Here is a 13,043-nt window from a genome sequence, read left to right on the forward strand (position 1 = left end):
TAACAAACACAAAAACACAATGCAATATAGAATCAATAATCAAAACACAGCATTTAGTCAAGTTCCATCAATAAATTTGTAAATTGATTACGTTTCAAATACAATCCTAAACAGGTGGGTTTTTAGTTGAGATTTAAAAGAAGTCAGTGTTTCAGCTGTTTTACAGTTTTCTGGCAGTTTGTTCATATGTGGAAAAGTACATGTTCCTTCACATGTGGAAAGGACAGAGAGATGGCAGGAAAACAGGACACCAGGAGGGAATGAAAAGGAGTGACACAAGAAAAGAAAGGACACAAAGAAGGAAGATAGAGGACATTTTTCAGACAACGAAGAGAATTTAGTGTGAAGATACAAAAACATTCTTTAGGTTGCTTTCACACCAAATATGCGGCAAATGGGGCAATTTTGGTCCCCAATTGAACCAAGTCTACCGGACTGTAAGATATCCAGACATGGAAAGAACTAAAATCAGATTCCAGATTTTTCCCAAAAATTAATCTTGGAAATATGAAAAAAATGCTTTGAACTAGTAGCGCAAATATAGCCTGATGGACCTTAACGGCAAATCCCAGTTGTTCAATAGGAGTCCTGAAGTGACGTGCGTAATTCTGCAGGGTTCCAGTGAGAAAGGCTTGTGGGAAAAAGAACCCGCTAATCCAGAACACATGTGGGTTGCCGTCGGAGATCCATCCCTGGAAAAAACTGATCCTCTGGAGAAGGTCCGACACCCAAGAAGCCAGAGGCTTCATAGAGGGGTAAGCCTGTCGAGAGAAAGCATGGCAGTCAAAAGCTAGAAAGCCGAGACTAAAAGCAGGAAATATGTAAAAATTTGGTCATTCTAAACAGAAAACAAAGTGTTGGCTACAGTATGTCTTTGAAAGGTTCACATTATCAATACATATCATCTATCAATAAAGTAACGTATTCAGGCTTTACAGAGATTAGACAACGTTATGTGAGAATTTAAGTTATTTCCAGTTCTCTGTGGCTTGCCTTGGCCTTCCATATTTCAGGCACTCTGTTGTTGAACAAGCTGAGGGCCATAAGCTCCATGTCTGGAGACATTACAGCCGAACCGTTCAGAGCCTTCAACATATCACTGAGACTCTGACAAACGACCTCCAACAGCTTGTTGTATCTAAAGGACAACAAATAAGAATGAAAAGCATCTTATATATTGATCGCACTATGCCAACTTTTCTGAACACCTCAAGGAAAAAAAAAAAAAAAAAAACTGAAATGGAGCTGAAATAAACATATACAAATTTTTAAGTGCTAAATATCTCTCAGTAGCCTAAAATTGAGTTTCTACTGGTTTCAGTTTGGCTTGAACAGCAAAAACAACCATCACACTTTTGAGATTTTTATTTGAAAGACGTTCAGAAAACCATTCATCCTTTTTCTTTCAGTTCATACCTACGCACTACTTTATTTCGGCCTAGCACCCAAAATCAACATTGCAGTTGTAACATAATAACAAGGGAAAAAAAGTTCATAGATTAAAGATTAGGAATGTTTTTGTCAGACTGATCTCACCTGATGACCTCATGGATTAGCACTGCGTTTATGGCGTGGTCATACAGACCTGGGTACTTTTCAGTCACCGTATGAAGAGAGAAAAGCTGAGGGAGTTTTCTAATAGTGGCGATCACAACCTCCTCCACTGTCTGAACTCAAAGAGGACACATAAAATGTCACACGTCTCTCATATTGATATTGCAGATTTGAATAAATAAAAACACACAGATGTTATTAGCACAAATAAAGGCAGAAACGTATCAATCAGTGGATGCCAGAACCTCATAAAATGTTTTGTCTCTAGCCGACGCAGCAGCAGCAGCTTGAGGCTGGAAACCAATCAGAGCGTCCAACAGGGCAAAGGTCTCATTCTGGGCAAACCGGATATTAGCGTTTTCGTGGAGACCGAAGAGCTCAGGTGTATCATTGATGGGCAGATCTCGGATGTATGCTAAATAGCCCTATTGGGTCAGAGGTACAATGACATTTTACACAGTCTTCATATAGGTTACATTCAAATAACATATTTTTAGGCCCTGATGACCTTCACACATCCTTCCCTCAGCACAAAACATCACGACATTGTTTACTCCAAACAGAAAGATACCAACAGTCTCACCTCTTACGTTTCCTCGTTTATGATTTGGGGATAAAGCAAAAAAAAAAAACAACAACACTATTTATTGATGTGAATGTATTAGAGTGTCTAATAGCATTTTAAACTTATGGTCAGATGACTGATATTTAAATAAGAGTGCACCTTTCAGGGCAGCTTAGTCTTGAAGGTTGCTTTTATACTCCTAATTTAAAACAGCACATGATCAGAATTGTGGTTTTAAATTACTAACATGCTGTGTTAGTGTTCAGATGACTGTCCTCAAAGTCACGTATTCCAGACTCGCCTGTTTGCAGCTCCAGACAACCTTCTCAGTTTTGTAAGCCAACTGATGCATTCAAATTTGATTCTGAACGCACACCATCAATCAAATGGCTCTGTGTTTATCTAACCTCGATGTCCAGATTAGAGTCGACGGGCTGGTAGACACCGGAGTAGACGTGATCGTCGCTAAGAACGGCAGGACAGTAGAAGTCTGTCAGCAGAGTGAGCAGACACCGTCTGTCCCAGATATCCGTCACGTGGCCACCGTAATTAACCTCTCCAGCAGTGTGTTTTAGAAGCTGGTCATGTGGAGGGCAAAAAAGAAGACAGACAGATAAATGATAATGCCTACAGACACACTTTTAGTCTCAGAGTAAAAGTAGTTCCATTTCAATTAGCCATTACAACATATTTTGTGGGGATTTAAAGTGATAGACCACAACAAGGTAGTGTATGACTGGGAAGAAGAAAGTGAAGGAAAAATGTTTTTTTTTAGTTTTTTTTATGTATTTTACCAAAAAAAAGTCCGAAAGGTTGACATGCACTTTCGTTCAGCTTCTTTTATTCTAATTTCACAAAATAAAACTCACTGAAACTCAAAACAAGATCCCAAAACGTTCAATAACTCAAGGAGCCCTGAGCAAACCAGTTATTTAAAAACAAAGAGTATGACACAACTGCAAACCTACGTAGATCGGAGGATTCACCAACTCAAATTTAAGACTTTAAACATATTTTAGGACCGTTAAGAATGAAATTTATCTCCACAGAAATGGACAAACTTCTTCCAGCCAACTGGTGATAAATTTGCACTGGATGCATACAAGCAAGCCAGCTAGCTTGGAAAGGGAAAAACAAAAGGGGGAATAAAACAATATAGTTGTAACAGTGTAAACACATTGCAATATACATGAAAGCAAAAAAAGGGTGACAAATTAAAATGTAGGGTAAGTTAATGAGTAAGAACTAAAAAATAAAAAAATCCTGAAAACCCTAACTTCTCAATTAACAGCTGGGCATACATTTATACAATGCATGCAATGTAGAAACACAAGGGACAAGAAAAATAACTATGATAGCTGGCTTGCATAGCTGCAAGCTAGTGCATATCATGCTTGGAAAGCTGGCTACCAGTAGCTGCAAGCGACACAAGTTACAGAACGCAATGAATATGTCTGAGTGCGACTCAAAGTTTTGCACGACAAAAAAGTTCCACCAGAAAATAATACGTAGAATATACAAAATTAAATAGTCCTGCCACAACAAAATTGAATACCTGTGATTAATGTATTAATGCAAACCATTTAAAAAATATACATCTAAGACATTTTAAGGCCTTAATTTTAGATACATGACTTTATGTACGTCTTCTTAAGAATTTTTAAGGATGCACGGACACCCTCCTAGACATGACTGTTCACTTAACTTGACAGGCCAGATGAGGGGAGCAGTAACTAGAGAAGCTGCATTGTAGCTTTGGAGGTGATGCAGAGACGGTGGGCAGATGGATAAAACGTAACAAAAGGCAACAAGACCCAAAGCTCCAAGTGGAATGGGCTAGATCAGTCAAAAGAACGGCCCAGTCAAAGTCCCAATCTATCTTCGCTGAGCTTAAGCAATATTAGAAAGAAGAATGAACAAACATTTCAGTCTCTACACTTGCAAAGCTGTTAGAGACATACCCTAAAATACTTGCAGCTGTAATAGCAGCTAATTATTGACTTAGTAGAAATCAAAATAAATACATACCACACTGCTAATTTACTCACTGTTAAAAATGTTTTTGAAAAGTTTCTTTCACTTCATACACGATCTAATATAGGGTATGAGTTGTTTTACAGAGCACTCTACAGGGCCCTGTACAAATATGTCATGCTAGATTTTTTGTGTGTGGTTTAGAGAAATAATGGACATGTTTGGTCTAACCACCTTGTAGGGGATGTCCTGGTACTGCTCCAAAAACATTTGCAGCTGGTCTACACAGACATCCAGATCTTCGTCAGTGAACTCGTAGGGAGTGTTAAAGCCCAGTGGGCCAAACCGTTTGCGCTCCACGGCAACCGCGTGGAACAGGCAGAGGGAGAGAAGCAGTGGCTTGAACTGGGATTCCTACGAAGACAGAAAGTCATTGTAAATAATTTGAACTACACCCCCTTCTAATGAAACTTTGAAACAGGACGAAACAAATCCAAATGAAATGTTTTAAGTAAATAATATGGAGATGAATGTAAAGAGGGCGACATAGACCTTTGTTGAAGAAGACAGAAACTCGTCGGTGAATCTCAGGTAGGCTCTCTCCAGGTTTTCCCTAATGCCTCTCGGAGGCTCGGCGATAATCTTGGAGCCATTTCGAAAAAGGGATACTGGAATCTTCTTAAAGGGAATAATGGTTAGCCACAGACGGAAATCCTTGTGGACCTGTGCACAAAGGGTGTGCCAGTAAAAGAGTAAAAAGGCCTCTGTTTCTATATAGTCCAAAGTTATTTTCAAAAAGATGAGCTCAGTTGTTTTTTCTTAAAGTTGTGTTTTTGTATGTCCTTACTTTTTTGGGACTGATACAAGCAATGAGTCGTTCCAGCGTTGGCAGCCAGTCGGGGACCAGGTGACAATTTTGGAAAATGACCCAGTGACCATTTTTCATAGCAGTCCGCATCATAGACTCAGGCGTGGAACCCTGATGGGAATAACAGCAGATGGTAAGGTAGTTTAAAAAATGGCAGGAGCAAAGTGAAAAACTGGACTTTAGGAACGGGTAGTCTGGAGAATATTCTGATTTACGAAAGTTTAACTGTCCACACTTTAGTGTAATACCTAGAGGAGGTTTAAATCACATAAACAGGCAGTGTTCTGCAAAGTCCATTCTGAAGTGCATACAGTAGAACAACCACAATTGGAAAGTGTAGTTAGGTAAATATTTTCAGTTAAGTTTCCTTTAGATTAAGGCAATAACTCACCTTAAAACTGGCAGAGAGGTTTATTTAATCTTTGCTGGAACGCTACATGTGGTAAAGTAGTTTGAAGCAATGCTTGTATTCATCCAGAAACAATGGAGAAAATCACCACAGAACCACAAGGATGAGGTAATTCATAAAAAAAAAGAAAGAATATACAGTCGGACTTACCTGCCGTTGAGTCAGACAGATGCCGCTAACTTTCTCCGAGAAACCCATAACATCTGCAAACGTGTAAATGTCAGCAACGGGGTCAGTGCCAGGAGACATGACAACAATGATGGGGTATGTAGGGGACGACTCTTTGAAGGCTACAGACAGATCTGACATCTGCAGAGACACAGAACAACATTTATATGGCAGCAAAGTCATCAAAACCAGTACAGATAAAAGTTCATTCTTGCATTAACTTATTTTTGTGTAACTGTGTCTGAGTTAGGCACGGCCCAGTTACTGGGATCAATCCCATGGCCAGGTTGGAAACTTAAACATTTTTTACACCAACAATTTACCATCATATTGTTCCCAACTTTTAATTTATTTAAACGAGATGCCAATGCTGGAGTGACCAAAGTGTTCTCTGCCTTTATGTAGCAGAGTATCGTCCCTCCCCCACCTGTTGCTGGTACTGCGGCTGAAATATTTAGACTCCTGAGAAAAGGATAACATAAGCAGCCCCATTCATCACTCCTAATAAGATAATGTATTAAATTCACCTTGTTTTAAATAGTACCATGTGCTTTTCAGTTACATTGTCATTATATGTGGATGGATGTTATTTGTTGCAGTGGTTTCTGTCATTCCCTCTTTCTGCAGGTATAGAAGCAGATGTCTAGCATGTTTTCTTATGTCCTATCCTTTTTCCTCCTCTATACTTATCTCCCTCTTTCTGTTTTAACGCTTTTCCCCGTCTCTTTTCCTTCCTTTTTTTCTCTGTCATTTCCCCTTTGTTTTCTTTCTCTGTGTCCATTTAATTAAAACATGGACTTAATTCCAATTGAGATATAGAGGCATAAAAGGTTGTTCACCAAGGAAAAACATTGATTGGTCCATGTAATCAATGCAATTCACTTCCAAGGTCAGCAGAGGGAGACAAAACTTTCACAATTGAAGAATTAGAGACCTCCAAGATGCTGGTCGAGAGATCAGAATAACTTCAGAAATGCTTGAATTAAGAGGAAAGTTGAGGCTTCAGGGAGGAGAAGGGGATTTCACCTTAGTCTCTATGAAGGTCTCTCCCAGATGAGCAGATACAAAGTCCTGCACGGCGTAAATCACGCAGTCAGGCCGCAGGCATCGAAGGACCAGCAACCTCTGGAATGAGTTTAGATCGTTGTCCCATTTCCCTGGGAGCGGCTCTCTTTAGACACACAGACACAGAAAGCCACCTCATAAGACTTTGATATTGTCATCACAAACAAATGAAGAGTTCATATGTTTGTACTGGGTTAATCTTTTCATGCCTGTGGGGTTGCTTGCTGTCAAAAATGTTCTTGAAGCCCTCCAGATGGTTTGTGAAGCTTTCCGCCAGTTCATCAAAGGTATCCAGAGTGCTGAGGTCTAAAATGTCCTGCCAGGCCCGATCCGACACCCAGTCTACTCCTGAGCTGGTCAATTTGTGGACTGGCTCCCCTCCAGATAGGAGGTACTTCCACTCACTCTGCCATAATAAAAGATTCAGGGAGATCCAGCTAGTGAACATGGGGTAGGCCGATTTCAGTCTTTTACTGACTCTTTTACTTACGGTTTTGATTCTATCCTCGTTCATCATGATGCGAGCACACAGGTAAAAAGCAAACATGAGTTTGTGTTTCTCAAACAGGCCTTGGCACACATTCACGTACAGGCTGAAGGTAAAGTATTCATTGATGTTGTTGATTTTCTCCTCCTCTGTGTCTGTGCGATAGACGATGAAGATATCCAACCAAAATCATAAAAAATGTTTTATATTTAAACTGATTATATTGAATACACACAAACAATTCTCCACAAAATTAGTCAGTTTTGCTTTGTACCTGCTGTGTCACAGTTGGCAATAGCCTTCATGAAGATGCCAAGGAACCAGTCGAAGGAGTACTGGTACATTGGGTCAATATTGGATAACTCTGACATACAAAAGAACAGAATCCGAGCCCGCACTGCCACTGGTGAGTACTTCAGACGAACAGCGTCAATATCCTGCTCCGCATTCTTTGCTTCCAGCATTTTAGTCTGTCATTAAATTAAATCCAGATAAAAACAAATCAAAACCAACCAATAGCAGCTTAAAGTATACTACGGCAACTTGCAAACATAGTCATAACCTTTGAACCTTTGAACATTTTACTCCACTGTAATTTGGGATTTCCATTGTGACAGACCTATAAAGTAGTGCATGTTTTGTCAAGCGCATTTGTATTCGGCCTCTTATCCTTATTACTCTAAATATAATCCACTGCGACCAACTGCCTTCAGAAGTTATTGAAAGAAGTCCACCTGTATGCAATTTAATCTCAGTAAAAATCCAGCTGATTTGCAAAGGCCTCAGAGGTTTGTTAGAGAACATTAGTGAACAAACAGCATCATGAAGGTCAACAAACATGGCAGAAAAGTCAGGCAGAGCTGTGAAGATGTTTAATACGGGGTTAGGTTATAAAACAATACAATCTTGTGCTTGAGGTATTTTTCAAAGAAGAATTGGCAAAGACTTTCGTCTCTTGATGTGTGCAATTGGTAGAGAGAAAGGTTGTTCAATTAAGTATTGACTGAGAGGGGCTGAATACAAATGCACAACATGCCACGTTTTATTCATGAAAACTATGAATGATTCACCATCCAATTAAAGACATGCTCTATTTTGTGTTGGTCTAGCACATAAGGTCGCGCTAAAACCTCTTGAGGTTTGTGGTTGTAGCGTGACATGATATGTGAAACTTCAAAGTTTATGGATACTTTTTAAAGGCAGTATATATAAAACATTCAGTGATGACTTCAAGATTTATCTTTCCAATGGTCAGACCTTCATCTCCTTGGCTCTGATCTTACAAGCCTCCAACTGTGGATTTAAATCCTCATCCACAAATCTCCCTGCTGCAGAGACGAGAAGTAACACCATCTTATCCTCGATGTCCTTCAGTTCCTGTGTCATTTGGGCACAGCTGACTATCAGCTTGTTCTTTGCCTCCTCCATGTCTGGAAGCTCCTGGGCTACCACCCGGCTGAGCAGCTGGTCTTCCATGGCGCTGATTGAGCACAAATTGTCCAGTCAAACACAGGGACTCCAAACACAGGCATATATACTAGTGCTGAAATACCAAGGTAATATATGATGACATCTTTAGAATAAACATTTCAGATATGTGTTTGGAGTTCCGATATGAACTACAGTATTTTGGGTTGCGGTTGCCAATAAATATATCTTGTACTGTACTTCCCAGTGATGCTGCAATTGTTATTATTACATCTCCATAAGTTGTTATGTTTTGTTGCTTTTTTTCTCTCTTTCTGCAGGTGTAGAAGCAGAGTTCTGGGTGTTGATTTGTATTCAGTCAAAGTTTCTTTCTCTCCTCCACTCTTATCTCCTTCTAGCTCTTTAAAATAATATAGAACAAACATTTCCAGTGTGAAACTTGTGAGAGGAAAATGCTAGATTTATTAAATTTAGATATGGATATAATATGATGACTCAGAATTACTGCTTTTATATGACACAATAGAGTTTGCAAAATATATTCCTAATTTTGAGTGCATTGACATATTAAGCAAGTAACTGAATTGGTGTTAATATCGATGAAAAGCCGGGTACAAAATATGTCTTCTGACCCAGTTTTGTCAAACTGTTGTAAAGCTCAACACTTTCATAGCTACCATTTAGGAACCAGACTGACTGACAGACCATTCTCTTTAAATCCAATATTTTCCCCCTGACTCTCAACAATGAGGCAAACGGTAATGAACAACAAAAATGAAGCTTCTCGGTTTTTTTCTTCTACCAGTTGAACATGTGTGTGTTACCTGGGTGACCAAGTGAAATTAATGATGGTGACGCTGGCAGAAACCTCTGGAGAGTAACGTGGGTTTGGCAGCTTTGTGGTGATGTACAACTTGAAGTCCTCAGATAACGGAACGACTGAGTCACCCAGCCTCAGCACCGTCTTGCCTTCCTCCTCAAAGGTCTATGAGCGACAAATACAGATTAGACAGTTCCGTTTCCTGAAAATGTTGGAGTTTCTGCCAACAGATGTAAAAGGATGAACGTGTAACCACCTGTAGGAACAAGACAGGTTCTATAGCTGGATCCAGCTCCTCTAATACATTCTCCACCAAGCAGGGTTTACCATCAAGTATAGCATTCTTTATACCTTGGGTGAATTTACTGTGACTGAGTCTCAAAACCCTCAGATCATTGTTCCGCTCCTGAGTGTAAACAACATCAATATAAGTTAAGATATGAACTTTGTTAACTTTTTATGCAATACACCAACAACGCCAAGTAATTACGGTACAGTATGAAAGACTTTACCATGTTTTTGATCCATCTGTTGGCTTGACCCTGTGGATCTATGAACAGTGTCCAGTGGAGAGAATACTGGGCAATTATGCTGTTTTCCACTGATGACGTATCACCGGGCAATCCTGCAATCTATGCACATGGAGTAAAAACTTATGACAATACATTCAAAATATTCAAAATTCAGATCATTTGGAGATGTAAGCTTGTAATAACAGGTTTGACCTAAGATGTAAAGGGAATTGAAAAATTGGTTTAAAATAAAAAAACAGCAAAAGGAATCTAAATCTATTTGATCATAGAGAATCTAATCACGGCTTCTGACCTTCCAAAGGTTTATTGTGATCGGATCTCCTAAACTGCTGATCAGATTAGTTTCCTCAGTGTGCGGAAGACCCAACTCTTTGAAACAATTGAGCCATTCTTCTACTATGGCTGCCCGATACATGTCCTGAAGATAAAACCAGCAAATCAAAATTACTTTAGTGAAAATACACAGAGCTGTGCTAAAGTTACATCCCTCCACTGGTTTCCACTTTGTCTCATACACAATTCAATGCACTTAATCCGGGTTTTGATGTAAAAGATTGATTTAGAGCCACAAATCTATCCTCTAAAGCAGGCACCAATACACATGTTCTCATACGGTACCGAAGTTCTGACAAACTTACACAGAAGGGGCCAAGGTATGTGACGTATCCTGCACACAGAAGCATGTCTCCGGCTAAATTAGAAACCAAATTATCAAGATGTATCACTGTCTCCTTCCAGTGCTCTTCGTCCTCTGCTAGCCCTTCTACTAACTGGAGAGCAAACAATAAACATGTGACAAAAGCTTAATATTTTCAGAATACCATCATTTTGTCCTGAGCTATGAAGTTTTTTTTTTGTTTTATATGTAAGCCTCAGTCTTTCTTCCGACCTTCTTTGCTCTGACAAGGTGAGCTTCGGTCAGTTCATATTCGTCGTCCAGCTTTTTCTGCTTAGCCAAACATTCCTGGTACGTGACCTCTAAAGGGGGAATGCTTTCTTCCACTTCTTCCAGTTTTTTCTGGCCATCAGAAACAACCTGCTGGGCGGCTCTCAAGTCCTCTTCAGCCTCCTTGAGAACTTGCTGCAACAGTGTTGACAAGTCCGACAGTTTAGCGGCTCTCCCTGCATGTCTGTGGATCTTACATTTTGTACAGATTTCGTTGTCAAGAGAATGCTTCAAGCAGATATTTCAGATCTCACCCATTTTGGTTCCACAGCTTTGAGCACAAAGTGATAGTCATACATGGCTCGCACCCACTGGCAAATAGAGCTACAGGTGACGGAAATCTTGACAAGAGCAGGAGGCTGAAATTCTTCATCATCGATGTAGGGCCGTAGCAGACTGATGGCATCGTCTGAAATGTTGTCCTGCGCAGCAGGCGTTGGGGGGGGGGAACAGAATCAGTTTTAAATGCAGCAAACAGGCAAAGGACAAATCAAAATGAAAGCATTTAAGTGCCAGCCAGAAATACAAATAAAACTTAACTACTTATTTCCTCATTAAAGTTCCAATCAAATCTGGTTGTAAAGTGACAAAAAAACAAACTCCACATGTTAAAAGGCTTTGAATATCTCGCCAAGCATTTCAGAGTGCTAGGGTTAAAATAAACAGCGGTACATGGAAATATTTATGGGCTTAACTATATCCGAGGGATCGCTTTGCTTGATTAAAGACCTGTTGAGGGCAACATCGTCTCTATGTCCTTTTATGTAAAGCATTATAAGTGGTATCGCTACTATTCCATGTACCTGTATAATATCAGTGAGGTCTACCTTGTCATAACTGTAGAGGCTCTCCAGAAACACCATAGGTTCTTGTAGGAGAATTTCAGCAGGTTCCATGTATTCTTCAAAGCTAGGCGCCTCTGGCGTTTCTGTATCTCCCTTAACTGGTTCGATGTCATTCATGATGCAAACCGCTGCAAGGACAAGCTTTACCTCCCGGGTATACTGCTCAGAGTCTTGGAGCTGTGAAATATAAATCATTCAGATAATAGCAGTAAAACGTATAGTCCGGGGTTCTGCATGTTTTAGCTGTTCAACTCAGCTGCATGAAAGGTAAAGAAAACTCCACGTACCTCAACGAAGCTGTTTGCATTGAGGGCCTTCAGGCTGTCGAGAGCTATATCCAACGTCTTCACAGCCTTGTCTATGTCTCGCTGAGCATTCACACTGATTGCCTTGGCAAAACGCTCTTTGTCTAAAACCTTTGTCTGCTCATCTTGCACAAATTTACGAATCTCCACTGCGACAGCCGCGGTGTCCTAGTAAAAGAAAAGCAAGAAAAAATTATAAATAAAACTCAACAAATCAGAGTACTGTTATTGTATTTCTTGTTATACATACAAGTATGGTTCATACACTGCTGCTGACATCTGCTTACATGAATGGTCTGCAAAGCGACTTCAACCTCTTTAGCAGCTTCCTCCAAAAGTGGTCGCATCGCCTCTTCCTCGTCTTGCAGCTTCTTCACGTCCTCAACTGTGCTACAAAGCTACAGACCCACCATGGAATATTCATCAAGTTATTAATGCTCACTCAATGCTAATTAAATGCACATAATTCATTCCGCTAATTAGTTGCTATTTGGCGCCTCGCCTTGTCAAGACAACCGTCTATGCGCTGACGAGAACTGTTCAGCTTCAGTTTCTTGTGTTCGGTCAGATCTGAGAAGAGTTTGATGAATTCTGTGAAGCTCTTAGCTGTGATGTAGTTGCATCGAGACAGCTCTGTCTGGTACTGCGCACTCTTCTTGACCATCTGCTGATGAATGTTCACACACATCAGGGTCTGTGGAGAGAAATTTTCGGGTCATGTCTTCTGTGGACAGTAAAGCCACACTCCATTTGTTTGTCTTTCATGACGTTAAAATGCATCTGACGTAGTCACAACTCAGTAGGACAGCAATAGCAAAGGGACGTAAATAACTTGACCATCATCACTGAATGTGCATTGCGTCACACCACGCAATCAAAAGGTTTGTGTGTGTGCTTTGCTGTCCCCTGTTGGACAAACTGTGGCAATTTCTGTTTTGCCACAAATGCCAGAAAAATTAAGCATCCTCCCATAAATTACTTTCTGTCTTCACTATGATCAGCTTTGTCGAAACAAAGCCATGGACAGAACAGGCTTCTATGGTAGCCTTCTGTTGAAGGTGACAAATTATCCTGTT

General features: G+C 40.1%; 1 protein-coding gene across 1 annotated transcript in view; it reads right to left on the minus strand.

Moving 5' to 3' along the window:
* Positions 1 to 13,043, minus strand: part of dnah1 (dynein, axonemal, heavy chain 1) — a 39,988-nt gene that overhangs the window by 2,194 nt on the left and 24,751 nt on the right. The window contains exons 50-74 of the mRNA XM_028003674.1: positions 12,470 to 12,661; positions 12,255 to 12,365; positions 11,950 to 12,135; positions 11,645 to 11,839; positions 11,072 to 11,239; positions 10,761 to 10,952; positions 10,510 to 10,641; positions 10,164 to 10,289; positions 9,851 to 9,970; positions 9,595 to 9,744; positions 9,343 to 9,503; positions 8,348 to 8,570; positions 7,365 to 7,560; positions 7,094 to 7,245; positions 6,813 to 7,009; positions 6,565 to 6,709; positions 5,521 to 5,679; positions 4,941 to 5,072; positions 4,646 to 4,816; positions 4,328 to 4,507; positions 2,527 to 2,697; positions 1,800 to 1,979; positions 1,537 to 1,667; positions 994 to 1,138; positions 555 to 761 (exon numbers count right to left, since the gene is read on the minus strand). Of these exons, the coding sequence (XP_027859475.1) occupies positions 555 to 761; positions 994 to 1,138; positions 1,537 to 1,667; positions 1,800 to 1,979; positions 2,527 to 2,697; positions 4,328 to 4,507; positions 4,646 to 4,816; positions 4,941 to 5,072; positions 5,521 to 5,679; positions 6,565 to 6,709; positions 6,813 to 7,009; positions 7,094 to 7,245; positions 7,365 to 7,560; positions 8,348 to 8,570; positions 9,343 to 9,503; positions 9,595 to 9,744; positions 9,851 to 9,970; positions 10,164 to 10,289; positions 10,510 to 10,641; positions 10,761 to 10,952; positions 11,072 to 11,239; positions 11,645 to 11,839; positions 11,950 to 12,135; positions 12,255 to 12,365; positions 12,470 to 12,661 (4,122 nt within the window). The remainder of the gene's footprint in view (positions 1 to 554; positions 762 to 993; positions 1,139 to 1,536; positions 1,668 to 1,799; positions 1,980 to 2,526; positions 2,698 to 4,327; positions 4,508 to 4,645; positions 4,817 to 4,940; positions 5,073 to 5,520; positions 5,680 to 6,564; positions 6,710 to 6,812; positions 7,010 to 7,093; positions 7,246 to 7,364; positions 7,561 to 8,347; positions 8,571 to 9,342; positions 9,504 to 9,594; positions 9,745 to 9,850; positions 9,971 to 10,163; positions 10,290 to 10,509; positions 10,642 to 10,760; positions 10,953 to 11,071; positions 11,240 to 11,644; positions 11,840 to 11,949; positions 12,136 to 12,254; positions 12,366 to 12,469; positions 12,662 to 13,043) is intronic.

Source organism: Xiphophorus couchianus, chromosome 20, assembly GCF_001444195.1.
Source record: "Xiphophorus couchianus chromosome 20, X_couchianus-1.0, whole genome shotgun sequence".
Taxonomy (NCBI): domain Eukaryota; kingdom Metazoa; phylum Chordata; class Actinopteri; order Cyprinodontiformes; family Poeciliidae; genus Xiphophorus; species Xiphophorus couchianus.